The sequence below is a fragment of the Lutra lutra genome, chromosome 2 (assembly GCF_902655055.1).
Source record: "Lutra lutra chromosome 2, mLutLut1.2, whole genome shotgun sequence".
Taxonomy (NCBI): Eukaryota; Metazoa; Chordata; class Mammalia; order Carnivora; family Mustelidae; genus Lutra; species Lutra lutra.
In genome coordinates this window covers 58,269,231-58,289,480 of record NC_062279.1, presented here as the reverse complement: position 1 = coordinate 58,289,480, position 20,250 = coordinate 58,269,231, and the positions used below count along the sequence as shown (strand labels likewise).

Here is a 20,250-nt window from a genome sequence, read left to right as displayed (position 1 = left end):
TATGTTGTACCCCAGAAACTAATATAATATTGTGCATCGACTGTACTTCAATTGAAAAAAAGAAGTGTCGTGAGTGTGTTAATAGCATGAGAGGAAAGGAGAGACACACAGGAGGAGTGGGATGGTTTTCATTCCAGGTACCCTAAAGCTGTGTCATACCTAGCTCCAAGGACGCACCTGAAAGTGGAAACACCCAGCTCTCTTTCACTGGCCACATAAAATTAGTCATCCGGACTTGGGAGTGTAAGCTCCCTAACATCTCTCGAAGGTCTCTCCTCTCCTCTAGTCCTGTAGTGACTGCCTTGTTCAAGCTCTTAGCTCTTCCAGCGGGATTACAGGAAAAGCCTCCCCAACAGGTCTCTCTTGCCATCTGGTCTTCACTTGCCCCTCCCCCCATCCATTCTCCTTAACGCTGAGAAAACGATCTTTCTAAAATACATAGTATTTCCAGACTACGTGCTACAAATGGAGCCTCAGGGGTCTGTCATTTTTCTTACAATATGTTTTCCTAATTTTTATTTTTATAATAAAAAATCAGCATAGACATCTATAGGAATGATTGCTTTATAATCAACTTCTGCCTCATATTTTCTATGATTAAGATTCAATTTGCTCCAATGAAGGCATGAAGTACAAGGGAAGGGTTCACAATAATTCAGCTGAAGTCAAGTGGTCAGAGAATTAAGGTATCACCTGGCCCTCAGAGGTGTAGGTGTGCAGACCTCAAAAGGACTTGTATGATAGAACCCTAGTCACCCGGCAAGCTGACTCACTGTCCAGACCCTATCTCATATGCACCAACGCACCACATTTATCAGCAATAAATGTAGTTGTGAATTGCGTATTGAAGTACTTTGTGTTTTTGTTTCCAGAAATAAAATGATGAGGTACTCGTTAAATGCGTATTTCTTGAATGCCAGCAAGAAAGCTGAAGAGAATAGGAACAGCTTTGCTCACTTATTGCCTCATTAAAAGCAGCATTTAAGAATTGGTTGGTCAAAGATTTTGGCTTAAGTACAAGGTCTGATTATTCTGAATTAGAGACAAAAGTTTTGAAAATTTTAATTCCACTTTGCACATCAGGTGTTTTCTGCATCAATGTAATTGAATTCAAACTGCAGAATGCAATTAAATATAGAACTGGACATCGGGCCATATGTTTTTACTATTACCCAGCGCCAAAGATTTAGTTCCAGCAAAACCAAAACATCTATCCCATTATGCTGACCCCAATATACCACTATGTTTTGTTTATAGTTTATCTTAAAATCGGTTATAGTTTTATCATTGTATAAGACAATTAGAGTATGGAGATTTATGTCTGTAATTTATTTTAGTGGCAGAATAACAAAAAATAATTTGAGAAAATACAGAGATTCCCACAGAACAATTTCTCAAGCTTAGGGGAGCATCTGGGGGGGCTCAGTCAGTCAAGCATCTGACTCTTGATTTCAGCTCAGGTCATGATCTTAGGGTCGTGAGATCAAGTCCCATGTCGGGCTTTGCTCTGGGCGCAGAAACAGCTTAAGCTATTCTCTCTCTCTCCTTCTGCCCTTCCTGTCCTCCATCTGCTCAACCCCTTGCTCCAACTCTCTCTCTCTCTAAAAAATAAAAAAATAGCTCCAGCCTTATCTCCCAATGCTTCTGCAGAAGGCCCTTTCTCCCACATCCTTACCTTACTAAAGACTACTGGTTCTTTATAATTCTGCCCAAGGGCATGAGGAGTTTTCCCTGCACCTCTCTGCAACACCGCCTCTCTGCCTGCTAGTGAGATCTGGAGAAGATCGTGTGTCCCCGCGGCACCCTATGCATTCCTCCCTTGAATCATCCTCAAACAGTGTGATATCTCTGATATCACCTGTGGGTATCTCTCTCTCAGTGGAACGTATGCTCATCCCATCCTTCCAGCAACCACGGGAGGTAGATGTTATCATCTCCCCATTTTACAGATGAGAAAGTGGAGGCTCAGGGAGAAGTAATTTGCCAAAAGTCACAAAGTTATTAACCAGGAGGACTAAATTGACTCCAAACTGTTTGTTCCAAAGCTTTTGATGTGGCAACTATGCAAGACCCAGTAGACATCTGTTTCTGAAAACAGATGAGTGGTTGAAAAGCCAAAAAACACATTTGGAAATCTGTTAACTCACCTTGAGCTTTTCCTTGAGAATTCTATTCCTTTGTAGTTTTATCATTTCATTTCTTTCTAAAACAGCCTCCCGCTGACTCAAAATAGCTCGCTAGTTTGGGAAAAGAAATGAAAGCATGACAAAGAGTCCAAGGTTATCGAGAGTGATACGGTGATAAGCTACACAGTTATTTCTGGCATAACTTCATTTGGCCCAGACAAATGTGTATGGCTTTGAATTTTATGGTATTAATCATGAAAAGTATTATTAAAAATAACGAGTTCTTGCATATGTCCAGACTCATTAAGTTGTTATATGAAATGCGTGCAATTATTTGTGTATCAATTGTATACCAATGGAGCTTAAAAAATAAAAATAACTAGTCCGTACTTACATTTCCCACTTTTCTTTCCCTGAAAGGAAAATTGTAACAATTACTTAACTCGTTTTGTGTGTCACAGCAGTCTTTCAACTTTCCCTGAAAGTAGTATATACAGTTGTGCCTTAATTCCTTCACATAAGCTTTCTTTGGTCCAAATGTCCTCTCTTCTGATCTACCTCCAGTGTCCACTTGAAACAAGTGTCTTTATTTCTCATTGTTTTGTTGGTGCTGGAATTTTCTGTGGCCCCATCCCCTGGCCCAATCAAAATGCAGGCCCCTCTCTCTGGGTCCCCATAACACTTTGCTTGTCCCTCTCTTATAACCTTTAACCTTCTTGTAAGACAGCGGACTTGGTGACTAGGTTCTGTGCCCTTCTGAATGTGCAGCCCCTACCACAGTGTTCAATCAGGGCTTCATAAATCTGATGGAATAATGTTCAGTTGCAGAGTTGGCACTGGAAGGGAGGACTGGAGATACTATTCTGGGGCAGGGGGCGGGGCGAAAGGAGCTTGCAGGCCAAAAAAAAAAAAAAAAAATTGAAGCTGAAGTTCCAACCTAACCCATGAAAGCAAGAAGCCAGGGAAACATCCTTAGCCTTTTTCTTTACCCGAGACTGTCTCTGCTTCGTGAATTCCTGGAGACACGGGTGCAAGTTTCAGTGGGGGTGGGGGAAGGGCAGAGATGACAGGTGACCGGTAAGGATGCTCTTATTAGAGCAAGGAAGCATTAACAACATTCTATCTGGTGACCACAGGCCCGTGTACCCAGGACAGACAGGTTGATACTTGCTGTAAGGGTTAAGAACACCCCCTTTCCACTTTCAAGGCATGCCAGTTGAGAAGGTAAGTTATGGCTCTCTTGGTTACAGAGGTACAGAGATCCACGTGGAAATGGGCACTCTTTAACATCTATTAAACTCTAAAATGCTTATCTTCCACTAAAATTTAGTCAGAATGCTGTTACTTTTGGCCAAAGCTCTGAAACATAGAGAACCTTGTTCCACAGGGGTTTAAAGCCTGAAACAGAATCTGACACTTTAAGGTTGTGCAATGTCAGATAGCACTCTAGACACTGCCTACCAGCTGTGGGGGCATCTCCATGTCCCATATCTGTGGGGGGCCAGCACAAGTCTGAGAGGTGTTCTTTGCACCTCCTACACACGAGTGGCACCCTGTATGGGGACAGCCTACTGGGTATTGAGCAGCTACTCTGTTAGAGGGCCCACAGTGTTCAGATTCCCAAGGCAATCTACCTAAGGCCCCAAGGGTCCTAATGTCCTCGGAGGTTCCCCAGACTTCTGTTTCATCCCCAGCAGTTGCTTCCCTGGGTCTGAAATGCCCAGGGGTCAAAGCTCTGTCATTGGGGCAGTTGGGACCCATAGAGGAAAGCCCACAGGCCCTCGAGCCCAGCCCTGTACCTCAGATATTCCGGCAGGTGGAGTTTGTCGGTCTTGGTGACCACCAGTGCCACGTCCCTGCAGAAGCCCCTTTGGCAGGCTTTGATGCTCTCGTTCAGCAGGTCTTCATGGGCTCTCCCTCCAGAAACTCTTTCGATGTCACTGATCACCCAGATCACTGAGCATTTATCAATGGTCTGTGAAACAGAACCACCATAGTTTTAAGAATGTAAGTGGCATCTCAGTTGTAGAGGACATGAGCCCTTAATGTATCATTTATGTCCTCCGCCCATTTATGTCGCTCTGTCCCATCTCTCTTCCACTCCCGCCTCTCAGCTCTCCCCACCACATTCTCCATGTACCAGCCAGGCTGAGCTTCTTGAATTTTCTCAGATATAACTTGGTCTTTCATCCCTCAGGACCTTTACACTTGCCATGACCTTTGCTTGACCCCCATTCGCCCTTTGGATTGACCACCCCTCCTCTGCACCCTCCAGCACCTGGACTTACCTGTTATGGTATCTCTCAGACTTAGTGCATAGGCTGGGCTCTCTGTACCGCTTCACCCCGCCTGACCCCACACCACCCCTAGACTGTGAGGTACTTGAAGGGAAGAGGTAGCACTTTGCAGCTTGGAATTCACATCACCCTTTGGCACAGCGATTGACCCCTCCTGGAGGCTTCATAGCTATTTGTAGCATTACTGATTGATAGAATTCAAGAAATCAGACCTCCAGCCCCAGATCCATCACTAGCTTGCTTTACCTCAGTTGTGTCCTAGGGAAAATTATTGTTTTCCCAGAACTAGTTACTGGTCATGCATCGACCTCAAAGTTATCAGCACAGGGCATCAGTTCCATGTTTGACTGCCCCTGCGTATGCAACACACTGCCACCATGTGGGGGCAAGGAGCCCCTGGAGACATTTTTAATTGTTATGACTTGGGGTAAGCTAGTGGGGGTGGTGGTGGAGGACAGGAATGCTGTTAAAACATTCGCCAGTGCCCAGGTGAGCAGCCCCCCAAAATGTCAACAGTGCTGAGGCTGAGAAATCCTGGGTTTTGAGTTTGTTTTTACCAGTGGAAACTTTTTCAATTGAAATCTTAGGACAATTTCCAAAAGATTTTTTAAAATTGAACTGCTTTAATTGAATTGGAGATGGAGGGTTTGGAGCCCCCCACCTCCTCAGCATCCTCAACCCTCTGTCCATGCACCTCTTGGCTTTGTGGATCATTATTTTTAAACTGTCTATCTCCAGAGTTAGACAAACTTCACTGTTTTACAGAGGTAAAAGATCAGGAGGCTAAAGATCAGTTTGAAGGCCATACAACTATGGGCCCTGAGCCTCCTCCTTATGGATGGACTCCTGTTGAGGCAGGAAAATAAAAACAACTGGCTCCCTCCATTTCCGAAACTGTAATCTATCTAGGGAAGCTTCTAGATCTTCAGTCAGGTTGTGGAAGATCGCAGGATAGCAGGCTACCAGCTCCCCCAGGGCAAGGCCTCTTTCACCTTTGTATTCCCATGGTCCTGGGAAACTACAGATGCTTCCTAAATGTTTATTAACATAAAAGGACTGCAAATTTCTGGCCCTACACAAGGCTCTGACTGCCAGGACTTGGTCAAGTTAGAGGCTCAGAAGAACGAAAAAGACTACCTAGAGCACCTAAATTTAAGAATCAGTAGGGTGATATCCACGCCAGCCCAATCCTCCCTCCCATGAGGAGAACGGGGCCTCAAAGAGCTCAGGTGACAGGCTAAAGGTGTCATGACTTCAAGGCGGCAGAGACACATGAACTCATAATAGTCTTAGCTTAGGGACAGCAAGGCGGGAAGCTAGAGGGAAGAGGGAAGGGGCATTGTGCTCTGTTCTCCCTAAAAAGTGGGGAGTCTTTAGTCACTCCACGTGAGAGAGTCTCACAAAACCACAGGCATGCAGGGGAGCTGAGGCCAAGTAGAATAGGCCTGGAACCATCCCTTCACTGTAGCCCGACCTCCTCAGAGAGGTTGATCTGGGCCAGATCTGCCAGGTCCTCTGTTTTGAGCGGCCTTTGATAGGCTGCCCAGCATATCGCAACTGGCAGCAGCCATGGCTCCCTCCAGGGAGAGAGGCTGGCTGCCTCCCTACGCTGCTTCTCCCAGGCCTAGCCTGCAACTAGCCAAGGCTGGCTATTTCACCCCAAGAGTGAGAAGAACCTCAAGAAACAAAGTCCCTCATGTCAGGACCTGAGCAGACCACCAAGGAGAAGGACGTTCAGACCGCCTGTATCTTAAAGAACTGTTGCGGGAGGTCCTGTGGGAGAGAGAGAGGGCCTCAGCTGGGAAGGTGGGGACCTGCTCTCGGGTTCAAATTCTGCCATTCAATAGCTGTGTGGTCTTGGGAAAATTACTTCCCCTCTCTGAGCCTTCATTTCCTCACCCATAAAATCAGGCTGATTATCTGTCAGCTGTCTTCCTGTCATCCCGATCTTGACTGCAAACTAGTCTCAAAGCTCCCCTGACCCACAGTCATGCATTTAGCACAAATCCACAGAATTTAAAGTTTGCATATAGCAGAGAATTGATGGTTCTTTATGGATCCTTCTACAGTGCAGGACTGATCATGACTCACTGATCCCAGCCCTCATGCCCAGTCCCCTACCAGCTCCAGTCCTATGCCTCATCTCCATGTTCCCACCCCATGCTTCTGAGCTCCTCGCCTGAAGACATCCCTTCTCTCTCTGTCACATACCCCAGTACCTCTCGTCCTTCGAGCTTCCCCAGGAAGGGTAGTGTTTAAGCCCAACTCCCAAGTTTTCTGGGCTTGCCTTCTGTAACCCTCTCCTCTCCACCCCACAATCCTTTCCTCCAGCCACCCCAAAAGACTCATCCTTCCCCCAACACTTGGCTCCTTTGTTTCTCTAGGTCTTTGCTGCTGTCTGACCTACAATAGTGCTCAGGGGTCCCATTCTCAACAATCTTCTCTGATGACAACTGGGCTTAAGCACCCTTTCTGAAGCTATCTTCACATGCAAAAAGAATGCACTCTCATTGTTAAGTAACCTGGTTTGTTAAGTAATATAACTAATTAGATTCTCTCCCAGACTACAAGACTGCCAAGGGCAAGGACTTTGTTTCCATCCATCCAAAACTTAATGCAAAATTGAGGAGAGGCTCAGTGGGTGTTTGCTGAAGGAATGAGGTCTCTTGTTGAAGGTAATTTCTATTTTTGAGTGTTGATAGCACCTCAGACTTCTCGTGTCTTACAATCTGCCAAGGATTTAGTCATCTGTAGGTGTGTCTTCTCTCCCGTTAGACCCTAAGCCCCTTGTAGGAAGGCTCTGCTTCTCATTCAACATTGGTTTATTTTGCTTTCAGCTTTTTAGTTATGTAGGGATTACATGTTCATGCAAAATATACAAACAATACACAGGTGTGTGTAGTAAAGAGTGGTAGTAAACACAGAAACTCTTGTTAACGGTTGGGTGTGTATCCTTCCAAAAGGTAAGAATCTACTTTTGCTGTTCATTTACAAACATTACACACACACACACGTGCGCACGCACATGCACATGCACCCATGCATTAAACATTAAAGACCATGCTCTTCATCTTTTAATCTCGCTTTGTTTTACCACATAGGTTTATAGGGTTGAAGAGCCGAGAGGCTTTTGAGCCATCCTGCCTGGGTTAAAATCCCCAGGGTGATAATGGGCAACTTCCTTTACTGAGATCAGTACCTAGTATAAAATATATGCTTGGTAAATGTCTGCCATCATTATTATTATTAGCTATAATCTTTGCATCCTCAGTACATTGTCTTACATATTATATGTGTTTGACGAATGAAAAGCAAATGAACAAAGAGATAAATTCTTAAAAGATGTTTCAACCTCTAATCATTAGGTACAGATTTCACCACCCCAATGCTTAACTCTCTGGCTGTAGACATATCTGGGGGTGCCCCATCAGCTCTGACTTCATTTGCTGAGATTTGAAACCCTACCCAAGATTTTGGCTGAAAGGACAGACTTTCAACCACCACTTCAGCCACAAGTGATTGCACTAAGGATAGATGGTTATGCCAGAGAGGGTTAAGCATTAGCTGGGAAGTACTTGATCCCATTTTCCTTCTTAGGAATTTGAACTAAAACACACAGAGACTGAAGTCAAACAGTCATAGGCGTATGAACTAGAGTGTCATTAGAGATGGGGATGGGAGGTCATTCTCCACAATGTGGAACCTAAGGGCTAAATAGAGAAAGCTAAGTGAAAAGTAGGACTTTGCAAAGAGATGCTCAAAGAGAAATAGTCCCAAGAGCCAGGCAGAGGGTGAGAGAGACAATGGCAGCTTCTGTCCTGATAGGAGGTCCTGAGGCCTGGCTGTCTCAGGAGATGCTCAGATACTCTTTCGATTAACCCATCTTGGTTTGGGATTGCTTTATTGGGCCTCTGTGCCTTACAGCTAAACACCTTAGTGGCCTCCTGGTTCCTTGGTGCTTGGCTCTCAGCTTCTCCACTTTGTACCCACCCCTTGGCCTCCCTCTCCCCCTCTGTCTGCATTTCCTCTGCTTACTCCTAGACCGCACTACTTGGTTCCTGACCTTTCCCCTGTTCTTCCTACCCTTGTTCTAGCTTCCAGGCCTGCCTCACGATTCCTCCCTCCCCAGTTTCTCTGGCCACCCCTCTCCTGCCATTGACCTGGGTAGACCTAGCAAGTAGAAGAATCTAAGCCCCTGAGCTCCTACAACCCCAGCAGCTGAAGCAGAGCATTCTTTGTTGCTTTAGAAAGGGTGGAGTAGTTGAGGGAGGAGGGAATGAAGTCACAGGAAAGAGAATCACCTTTTTCCACATTTCATCCCTCTTGCTGTTGAAGTCGCCTGTGCCTGGGATGTCCACCAGCACAACGCCTTCTGGAATCAGCTCTGATTTGGGAAGAGTCACTTCCACGTGTTTGATCAAGGGCCAAATCTGTGTCTCAGCTGACTCTCCATCCAAGTCTCTCCTCTGAGTCCGGATGTAGGGGTCCAGCTTGACAGACAGCTCTCCTGCCTGAGGAAGAAGGACAAAGTCACACATACCAGATGTTCTCCCAGTTCCTCGATCCCAGATCAGCTGTGATTTGGGTTCAGTGAAGGTACACTGAGTAATGGTAGGAAACAGCACTGGGCAACAGGCTCTGGGAGGCCTGTGATCCCACCTGCAAAGGCCCTATGCTCTGAGAGCCAGAAAGGACCCTGGAGATCAGAAAGTGCAAGCTCCTTAAATGTACGTTGAAAAAAACCAGAACCAGTTAGAATGGGGCTTCAGCAAAGTTATAGCTTCACTGGATAATGAATTCAACCTCTAAATTCCATTTCAATTCTAATATTAACATTATTAATATGCAATTGTCTACATTTTGAAGAGAGGGCATTCTTCCCCCATGGCTAATGCAAACATTTGGATTACCAGAAAGCCCTGACTTTGGAAAATTGACAGTGACATGGTGACCCAATTGAAAATTAGTCTGAAATTGATCTTTAAAAAGGTTTTTTAAAATTTCTCTTCCAAATACAAAAAAAAAAATGATGTGTAGGCATTTCCAGAATGTTTTAATGATGGGGGGGGTGATGGGGACTTGTTCTCAGCCCATTGTCCTAGCATGGGACATATTCATGCCAACAATCATGTGTGGCAGCAAATCTCTACCAGGATACTACTTCAAAAGACAGATGATTTGGGATATATGATGGTCTTTTTAAAAAAAGATTTATTTATTTATTTTAGAGAGAGAGAGAGTGCACTGGGGGTGCAGGGGAGAAGGGCAGAGGGAGAGGGAGAGAGAGAATATCCAGCAGACCCCCTGCTGAGCATGGGGATTGATCCCATGACACTAAGATCATGACCTGAGACAAAATCAAGAGTTGGACGTTTAACCAACTGAGCCACACAGGCGCCCCTTTGGTAGTCATTGTTAATAAATATCTATAGAATAGTCCTGAAAGAAAGATAAGAATAGAAATTCTTAAGAGAGTTGAGATTAAATCAAGGGGTTTGTTGCAATCTGGGTAGGGAGTCCCAGAATTCATCAACTCTAATCAAATTAACAGGAAAATGTGAAAGAAAAGATGATAAAAGTTCTTTAAGATATTTAACTTAAAAATAAAACAGATACCGGGGGTGTCTAGGTGGTGCAGCCAGTTGGGCGTCTGACTCTTGGTTTCAGTTCAGGTCGTGACCTCATGGTCATGAGATCGAGCCCTATGTTGGGCTCCCTGCTCAGTGCAGAGTCTGCTTGGGATTCTCTCTCTCCTTCTGCCCCTTCCACTCATGGTCTCTCTTTCTCTCTCTCTCTCTCTCTGAAGTAAATAAATAAATCTTTAAAAGAATAAATAAAGCAGATACCCTAAAGGCAGTGTGAAAGAAAAAGCATGTCCTTGAAAAGTCCCTTTGTATAAGAAGGTGGCTCAACCCAGTAAACTGGCTCAGGACAAACTATTCTGGAGGGCAAAAGCTCAGTTTCCCTCAGTCCAGTCTAGAATCCTGAACTCAGACTTTGAATCTGTGCCCTCATGCACTGAGATGTAATTCTGGTATTTCAACTCCTAGTTTCAAGGGGTAAATTTGTAACACCAGGAAGGAATATTTCTAAATACAGGGTAGTGAAGAAATGGATACTATATTGGTACCTTGGTGTAGCTTACTTGGTGTAAGTTGTATGTATGCCGATAAAGTAACCAGTTTTGTAATCATTGTGTTTCTTTGGACATGCTCAGTCTATGTTTTAGACAAAATAAGAGTGTAATTATTTTGAAGAGTGATATTCATTTAAATATAAGAAGTGACTATTAGATGTGTTTGATTTCCTAGATTTACAAGAGCTAAGTGTCTTGAAAGATTCCATTTATTTGACCTCTAAATGTGCCTGGTCAAGTATTTAAAAATTTTGGAGAGAATGGACTATATTAAATCTGAACCATAACACAGAAAGTCTAAGGAAACTCGATTAATTATACAAGTAAGCATTAGCTACTTAAGGAGGATTCACTATGTTAACCTTGGGAGATAAATGAACATTAAAATTTAGAACAAGTTTAAGTAATTGTTCTTACTTCATACCAAGAAAATGTCAGATTTATATATAGAATAACAATATTTTAAACACGAATCTTAAGAGACAAGAAACACTAGGTTTTAAATGTATAATTGTAATAAAATTATGCATTAGTTCTGCAAGTGTTTTACTTTACTTTAAAATGAAATTTAAATTTAATAAAATGAATATTGATGATAGATGTGAGGAGAGCGTTGTTCTACTAGCTGCATATCCAACATCCATCCCATGCTTCACCCATGCTAGCAGAATAGTGTTTGTTTGTTTGGGCAGTGGATTCAAATTGGCCTCAGCCAATCACAACATATTTGCTTCTCGCTTTAGACTCCCTTTCAGCTAGAAAGGCCATGTGACTGAATCCTCTGAACAGGAAATTCTACCCAGAAGTTTACTGGGGATGTTTCTGAGAAAGTTTTTACTTTCCCAGGAAAGAGGAGATGTTGGTGCCAACTTTTTATCCATTGCTTTCTTCTATGAAGCCAACTGTGAAGTCTAGCACTTCAGTAGCCTCTTATGAGTATGAGGCAACAAGTCTGAGAGCAGGCCAAGGGCGCCGCGAGGTGTTGATCTTGACATTGATGAGCCACTGAACCAACCCACAACCCAGCTGCTTCCAGGCTTCTTATATAAGAAAATGAATAAATCCCTATTCATTTAAGCCATTATAAATCAGATGGTTTTGTTTTTAGACATTTGTAGCCTCAAGCATCCTTAATTAGTCCTCAAGTAACTGTAAATAGTCTTCCCTGGGCAGTAAAGACCCCCCAGTCAGACACTAACATTTCTCATTTGACAACCATAAATAATGAAAAAGAACTTGGGCAGGGATACTTCTGATTCGGGTATCAACTCGTTTCCAACAAAAACACCATGCCGTGAGCAAATTTCCTCAATGGATTTGATTCTTAAACTTGTGACTCATGATAAAATGAAGAAAGAAATCTCAGGGCTACCTCTTCTGCCTTGAGGGTGATGATTCTGGAGGTGGGAATCTTTCCTTTGGGCCTTGCCCTTAGTAGCTCTTCATAGCTCTTTCTTTCCGCTCCATTTCCGTAAAACATCTGTAGCTTCCAGATGGCTTCCTCCACAGCATCGGCCCTGTCCCACATGTCTGCCTCTTCTCTGTCTGGTTCCTCTGTCCTGTGCAGGAGTTTAGTCAAGTTCTTCAGCTCCTCCTTCCACTCCTGCCAAGGGAGAGTAGGGCCAAGCCCCTCATGACACAGACATGGAAAACAAGGAAAAAGGGAGTCCATTCCTGGAGGGGCTGCATATTCAGAAACTCTAACATCATGGAATCCAGCAAGGAATCATCTAATCCAAACCCCTTGTTTTGTCATTCAGGAAAAAGGGGCCCAAGGAGGGAAATGGCTTGCCCAAAGCCCATAACAACAGTGACAGGATGCAGGCTAGAACCCCCATCTTGCTCTACGGAACTTTCTCATTCTGTACTATGTTCTTTTCATTTGACAAAAGCATGAACTATATCTACAAGGAATATTATATTAATCTCTAATAGAGAAGGAAAAGGAAAGAAAGAAAAGGAAGGAAAGAAGAGAGGGAAGGAGGAAAGAAAGGAGGGAGCGAGGGAGGAAAACAGGGATGGGAAAAAGGAAGGAAGGAAAACAGGGATGGGAAAGAGGAAGGAAGGGAGGAAGGGAGGAAGGGGACAATTACCTGGTCAGAGAGAAGGTGGATTTTGGCCTCATACTGCTCACAGCAGCCTGAGCTCACTTGTACAATACATGACGTACATATACTTTCTCCAGATACTGGTAGAAACATTGCTTGCTGGATGATAGCATTGATCAAGGAGCTCTTCCCAGCCCCTGTGCTTCCAAATAATCCAATGTAGATTGGGTCCAATGATGGTTTTTCAATCAAGGCAAGAAGCCTGTTTCTAAATTGTTTTTTAAATGCACATGGTCAGGGTCATCAAAGCATAGTGGGAAGAATACCAAAATAGAACATGAAGGAACTGAGTTGTAATCCCAGGCAAATCATACATCTTTTTGAATCTCTGCGACTTTCTTGATCAGAAGGGAATATTAGTCCCTGTTTCCTACACAGAGTCATCATGAGCCTCAAAGGAGATTATGCAAAAATACATGGTAGTGATAATTCTATACAAACTCTGTAATGCCTATCCGGATGCAAAGCATCCTCATTTGTGTTCTATGGAAATTACATAGTCTTGATCCTAGAAATAAATTTTAGGCAGAGGTACAGTATTACTGGGAGCAACCTGGAGACTTTTGTGAGTAAGAGATTCAGCCCGGGCACCAAACAAGTGCTTCAAGTCAGCTCAGCCCAGTGGTTGAGGCCACAGGCTAGAGTTTCACACAGCGTGGGTTGGATTCAGGCCCTTTCGTTTACCAACAGTACGACCTTGGTCCATGTCTTGGTCTCTCTAAGCCACAAGTTCAGTAAAATTGGGAAGATAAAAATAGCTCCTACTTTATAGGGGTATTGGGACAAGTAAGTGAAATTCGATATATGTAAAGTATTTAACAGGTTACCTAGCAAGTGTGACAACACAATGAATGGCAATAATCAATCAATCAATCAATAATAATTAATAGCCCATAGCTACATAAATGTTCAGCCTTCTTTGCTTACTTTCTAACTGAAAATTCCTTTTCATTGATGGAGAAAAGCACTTACGATCACCTAAGGAAAGAATTGATGAAAGATTTGATGGGGAGCTGATATCAGACTCACATGAGATATTTGACTCCATTAGGAATGCTGTCATCCAGGAAAACAGACTGAATAAGTTTCTGATAAGTGTTGCTCAAAACCCTTCTGGTCCGTGACTCTAATTTTTCATCTGGAATCAACAGGGATGTATTAGCCAACACATACCTGGCAGAGATGAAGTACTACATCTCCAGAAGAGGAATGTGCTCAATACCACACAGAAAGGAAAGAAAGAAATGAAATGAAATGAAAAGCCAATTAAATATGATAGCAAGTTATCTGACACTAGCAATGATTGCTCATGGGAGATAGTAATTATTGATTATGAGAGCCTCCCAAGGGCCCAGTCTGCTCCGAAACCCCTTGTAACGGAAGTCAGCATATCTTTGCTGTGGGCTATAGCCCTTCTAGATTCTTCTCTCCTGTGGTCATAAAAAGAAAAATTGCCAGGGCATCATAGAAACACTCACCAAGGCACCAAACCAACCATTTTCACAGTCATAATCAGGAAGTCCTAATCAGGAAGAGGTTATTGTGACAACAACCCTCCTATCCAGAGACTCATAGAGATGAACTGTCAAATTATAGATCCCTGCCCCAAGGCCTCCTTTTCTGGATCAAGATCATTTGAAAATATTTCATCCTTCTTTCCAACTGAACATTCTCCTCCTTTGAGCATTTTCACACATTTGGAAAAGAACAGAGCCACATTAATACAAGCCACACAGCAGGGTCATAATACTCACATTCCTTTTTTTTTTTTTTTAAAGATTTTATTTATTTATTTGACAGACAGAGATTACAAGTAGGCAAGAGAGGCAGGCAGGAAGAGAGAGGAGGAAGCAGGCTCTCTGCGGAGCCGAGAGCCCGATGTGGGGCTCAATCCCAGGACCCTGGGATCATGACCCGAGCTGAAGGCAGAGGCTTTAACCCACTGAGCCACCCAGGCGCCCCAATACTCACATTCCTTAAGAGCACTTTGTTCCACAGAGGGAAATGCGCGGAACCGCTGGTCTCTATCTGAACGTCTTCTTTTTTTCATTGGTTCTTTAAATACATCATCATCAACTAGAGATAAACAGAGGTTATATAAAATTAGAGCTCTTAGGCACAGTATACTTGCCCGACCTCTATCAGAACACAAACCCAAAGAATCTAAGAATAATTTTGCCACCTCTGTATGCCTGTAAACTCCTATCAGAGATAGGCACTGCTGGACCATTCTAGTCTGGTTCTTACTTCCCAGAGTCATAGGACTTCGCATCTAGCTGCAAATGCAGTCTAACGTATCTCCCCAGGACATATGTTGAAATGAAATGAAAAGTCTGGAAATCCTGAGCCACCAAAATGGCTGGATATTCTTCACTAAACGCCAACTGTGTACAGAGAAGCCCAAGATGCAACTAAGTGTGGGGTGAAGGAAGGCCTCGAGAAGTCTCTCCAGACTGGGAAAGAAATTGATCAGGAGCAGAATGCAGAAAAAAGAATGGACCACATGACCAGGGCAAATCACTTCTCCTTGACTACCTGTAAGATGAGAAGCCTGACAAGAATATACTCAGTGTAAGAGCATGGGAAGGTGTTCTATCAGTGGATGCCCTTCCAAGGTTAAATTTGGAAGAATTTTCCCCCTTCCTCACTGAAAGGCATTAGCAGCTGCTTCCTTACATAAAAAAGAAGAGAAATCCCCAAGCAGCAAATCTTTGTAATACTCCAGAGATTTATTCCCTTTAATGTTTCCCTCGGTTATGAAGTGAAGGGCTGGTAGGATCCATAATCCTCAGAAGGGTACGACCAAAACATTGTGCTTTGGATGTGTCTTAGAAAATACCCACTGGTGGTCTCCACCTGGTTAGAAAAGGGCCATAGGTGGGTCTTTGGAGTCAAGGTGATTGGCAAGGATCCTAACCCAGTGTTCTTAGAATCAGTTTAGGCCTTGGGAAATGGCCATGAGAGTGATGAGGGAGCAGAAGACTGGCTGAGGACAAAGCAAAAGGCTGACACCTTGCAATCTCCCCCTCACCCCCACCACTCCTGGGTGGGACAAATGTGACATTCTTTAGGAATCTCCCAACTATCTTGATGTTAATGGCTTGCTAAAAGAGAAAGACAACCTTGATCAAGCGCAAGACCTCTGGTATCCTGGCACCTTGTAGGCCCTCTTTAGCATATGAAATCTCCATTGAAACCTCCCTTTCCCTCACCTTCCCCCAACCGCATGGTACCTAACCTGCCATCCCTCACAACCTGGGGCAGCAGCTCTTCCTGCCCATGGGTCCTGTCCCCGTGCTTTATAAACCACCTTTTTGCATCAGAGACATCTTAAGAATTCTTTCTTAGCCATCGGCTCTGGAACTCGCCCCACCGAACCTCACCTAGATTCTAGAACTTCATCAAGATGAACCCTTAAAGTTGATTCCCAAGAGTCATGGCACTCCAAGCTCATCCAGGAGTGTGAGGCCCCAAAACTGAGCATGACATTGAGAAGTCATCTTCCCTGAAGAACCGCAGAGAAGAAGTTTCACTCTGATACCCAAGATGGCAGCCTGCTCAGAAGGCCTAGCCTCCACCATTGGGCTCCAGACAGCAGATGTTCCAGATGGTTTGGCTGTCCTTCCCCCTTGGTTCAGCCTTATGGCTTCCAGCACAAACCCTGCCAGGTCCTGGAGTCTGCTCACCGCCCAGAAAGTATTGCAGTGAGGTTGGGTGCTGTTTGCCAAAGCCTGACTCTGAGCCTCCTCATGCTCCCACAGTGACAGGGAGTTGAAAGAGCTTGTATTCCAGACCCTTCTGCCTCAGACATTTTAGCTTCTTTAATTGAGCTCAACTCAAAGAATTCATCATGGCTTAGTTGAAGGACTGCCTAGAATTAAATATCAAGCTGCTGGCTCAGTGGTTGGAACTGGAGAAGAAGCAGGGGAAAAAAAAGGATCTACCACTTAGGCCTCCCTAGGCCAGCGATAGGTCGAAGAATATTTTAGTCCATGTTATAAAAGGTGTCTCAGGATTCCAAGAAGTTTCTACAATCTGCTGAGGAAAGTGAAGGATGTCGGGCTCTGATCTCGACTTTGGAACCCAGGAGCTTAAAAGATGTCTCAGGATTCCAAGAAATTTCTACAACCTGCTGAGGAAAGTGATGGATGTCGACTTTGGAACCCAGGAGCTCTTTTTTGTAAACAATAGGTACATCGTATCTTAGCCACGTGTATAAAACAAGGGATGGGTCCATGCATCCATGGCCTTTATTTCCATTTTATAAGCACTGGCAATTAATGTGATAAAAGATCGGGAGCTTATTTCTCAACTAAAGCAAAGGCTAAGAAGTCAGATGAAACAGCAAGGTTTAAACTTTGTCTTCAGTTTCTGAAAAGAAAAGCCACTTGGAAAGGAGAAAGTATACTATCTGGGATTTAGACCATTTCAGGTTAGTCTTGCTATATAGATTGTAACTGGAATGATCTGGTCTGAACCGGCTACACCTCATCTCATTCCCTATAACTGCTCAAGCACTCCCTCCCGCTTTTCAGCATTTTAAAGGGAATCACCCAAGAAAAAGAGCCCTGGGAGTGGGAGGGCATCCGAAGCTAGTCTACTGCTGCTGTTGCTTCTTGCTGCCACAAGGTGTCGCGTTTGAAATGTCCCTAAAAGCCGGACAAAGGATACCGGCTCGTTAATCCCGGAGTGCGGCGGGTCTTCCAAGCAAGCTCTCTCAGGGCTAAACTCAACCAAGGGAGCCCCAGTGTTATCTTTCTTTCCATTTACGTGCCCAGCCATGCCTCGGATGCTAGCCACCACCCCCATTGACTCAGAAACTGCGTACCCCTGGCCCCTAAGGGTTTTCATCCCCTGTGAGTGAGGAATTTTTCCTCTCAAAACACAAAGGAGGTGATACTCCCTCTTTTCTGTACCTAGGGATTACTCTCCTGCATCCTCCTAGGGAAGGCTCCCTCCTTGGCTCTGGGGCCCGACATCAGCCTTCTAGGGAGGGAGGCCGCCCTCACTGACTCCAAAGGCATTCACCCTATAACTCCCCTTCTAAGAAAACCACCTGATATGATTCCAGGGGCCTTATATTGCCCATTCCAAGAGAGACTACCCTCAGAAAATCCAAGATGGCTTTCTGGAACCTCCTTTTAAAAGGGAGGGGAGTGGGGCGTCTGGGTGGCTCAGTGGGTTAAGCCTCTGCCTTCAGCTCAGGTCATGATCCTGGGGTCCTTGGATGGAGCCCAGCATTGGCCTCCCTGCTCAGCCGGAAACCTGCTCCCCCCCCCCCCCCCCCCCCGCCACCTGCCTACTTGTGATCTCTCTCTTTCTCTCTCTGTTAAATAAATAAAATCTTTTGAAGTTTTAAAAAAAAAAAATAAAAGGAAGGGGAGCCTGGATATACAAATATAATTGCTGGTTGGACAGGCCACTACATTATGAATAGCTCTATTTTAAGCTATTGTTGAAATAATTGACATTCATTCACTATTATACCGTGTCATAAGAAAGCAGCTTTTGAATAAAGATGAAGGAACACTGACGATAATTAAATACAGTCTCAACCCATCAGCCCTCTATTATATAATGATAAATAGGAACTATTTACTCCATCAGGGGATGTTGTAGGGATATTACCTGGATGTGGCCCCTGACCCACAAAATCCTCAGTGTCTTCCATTTCCTGATAGGCAAACGTCTGCTTTTGTCCACTTAGGAGAACCAGCCTGAAAATATATACAAAGGACGAGGGTGGGGGGCAGGTGGATAACAGCAGAAATTGTAAGTACAAAAAGCAAAAGAGTAACAACGACAACAATGTGTCAATCTGCTTATGCTTTGTTTCTCCAACTAGATTCCAAGCTTCTAAAGGCCAATAGCCATTCTAATTTGTCTTTGAATTCCTCACAGCACCCATATACTACATGTCTATTTAAACATGACAAAGATCCATGTTTGGCCATTAGTTTTCAATTGTAGTTACATCTGTAGAAATTTAAACTGATATTATCTGAGATCTTTAAGACAATCCACTCTGAAATCACAATCAGCCTCTGGAGACCAGAACCATAAAGGTGAGATGATACGGTTTTGCTCCTTTGGGTGACATCAAGGGCCCAATTGGGTAAGCCTCAGGTTCAGTTGTATTTAATTCCAGCAGGTCTCAGCAAGAATCTGGAAGATGGATGGAATATTTGATATTCCCAGGGTTCCCTGGGGTTGCTTTGGAAGCTACTGAGTGGGGCAGTAGAGATGCGATACCCAGGTTCTCTGGATCTTCTTTTTTTTTTTTTTTTAATATTTTATTTATTTACTTGAGAGAGAAAGAGAGAAACAAAGCACAAGCAGGTGGAGGGACAGAGGGAGAAGCAGAAGCAGACTCCCTGCTAAGCAGGGATCCCGACGCGGGGCTCGAGCCCAGGACCCCAGGATCTGTCGGAGGCAGACACTCAACCAACTGAGCCACCCAGACGCCCCTACTCTGGGTCTTCCTTGCCACCTCACTCCACTTCAACGAAGAACACACCCCTACTTGGCTCTATACGCAACCCCTCAGTTTGGGGCATCTGCCGGATTAGGGGGTGGGGGAAGAGAGGCACACCCCAAAGGAGAAATGTCAGACCCCACCTGTCTGCAGTCTGCAGGCTGATAGAGCTTGGGCATGGAGGGAGAACGGAACCCAGAGAGGACCAGAACAGAGTGCACAGCACACTGGGTAGAGGTGTGCTATCTTAGAGCTTCTTCATCTCCACGTAGAGAGGAATTTGAGCAACACACGTGAGGAGCACCTAAAGGGCTTCCTCTCCTTATCTGATGTCGCTGTGTGGATCACTCAGCCGTGTACTTCAAAAGCAGACAGTCACTGGCCCTTTTGAAAAATGCAAAATCTGATCTGTCAACTGCCACTAGCCCCCTGGGCTGTTAAGAGTCAAAACAGCCTCTTCTGCCTACCTTGGCTGGTGGATATTAACCGGCCAATGGTTTCTGTACTTGGTGGGTGTTGGCTGGATGTGGTGGAAATTCCTACTATGTGCAAAGTCCTGAGGCTTAGGTTGAGTTCCTCATCTCTCTATTCCTGATCTTGAGGCTCCCTCCCAGGACTCTCAAAACTCCTTACAGTTCCCCAAGGCAGGGTCTCCTATCCACGCAGTCTAGTGTACGCTGTTCCCTCTGTGGAGTACCCTTCCCTTGTTTCTCCCAGTAAATTCCTACTCTTCTTTTAAGGTCCTGTTTTAGCATATCCTCTGTGAAACTGTCCTGATTCCCAGTCATTCCCCTCTTTTGTCACCACTGCTCCAAGCACACCTCTGTTATAATTCTTTCTTGCCCCTTCCTCCTTTCTGAACTATGATCTATGGAGGTCATATCCACATTCGTTTCAGTGTTGCGTTTCCATCATGAAGTACAATGACTGACAATAAATACTGAATGAATGAATGAATGAATGAATGAATAAAATAATGGATGGGAAGCTTCTGATGAGATTCTACACCATAGGATGTTTTAAGCCAATTAGTTTTTTTTAATTTTTTATTTAAACCAGTTTAGTTTTTTATATAATTAGAGTCCCAGCTTTAAGAGTAAAGCAAAGA

At 44.3% G+C, this 20,250-nt stretch overlaps 1 protein-coding gene across 1 annotated transcript in view; it reads right to left on the bottom strand.

The window, feature by feature from the left end:
• NUGGC (nuclear GTPase, germinal center associated) overlaps positions 1–18,937 on the bottom strand; it is a 46,181-nt gene extending 27,244 nt beyond the window's left edge. The window contains 10 exon segments of the mRNA XM_047717497.1: positions 2,148–2,237; positions 2,521–2,539; positions 3,926–4,101; positions 8,725–8,934; positions 11,932–12,162; positions 12,653–12,875; positions 13,697–13,805; positions 14,639–14,743; positions 18,296–18,384; positions 18,920–18,937. Coding sequence (XP_047573453.1) covers positions 2,148–2,237; positions 2,521–2,539; positions 3,926–4,101; positions 8,725–8,934; positions 11,932–12,162; positions 12,653–12,875; positions 13,697–13,805; positions 14,639–14,743; positions 18,296–18,338 — 1,206 coding nt within the window. The 5' untranslated portion in view covers positions 18,339–18,384; positions 18,920–18,937.
• Positions 18,938–20,250: the final 1,313 nt, after the last annotated feature.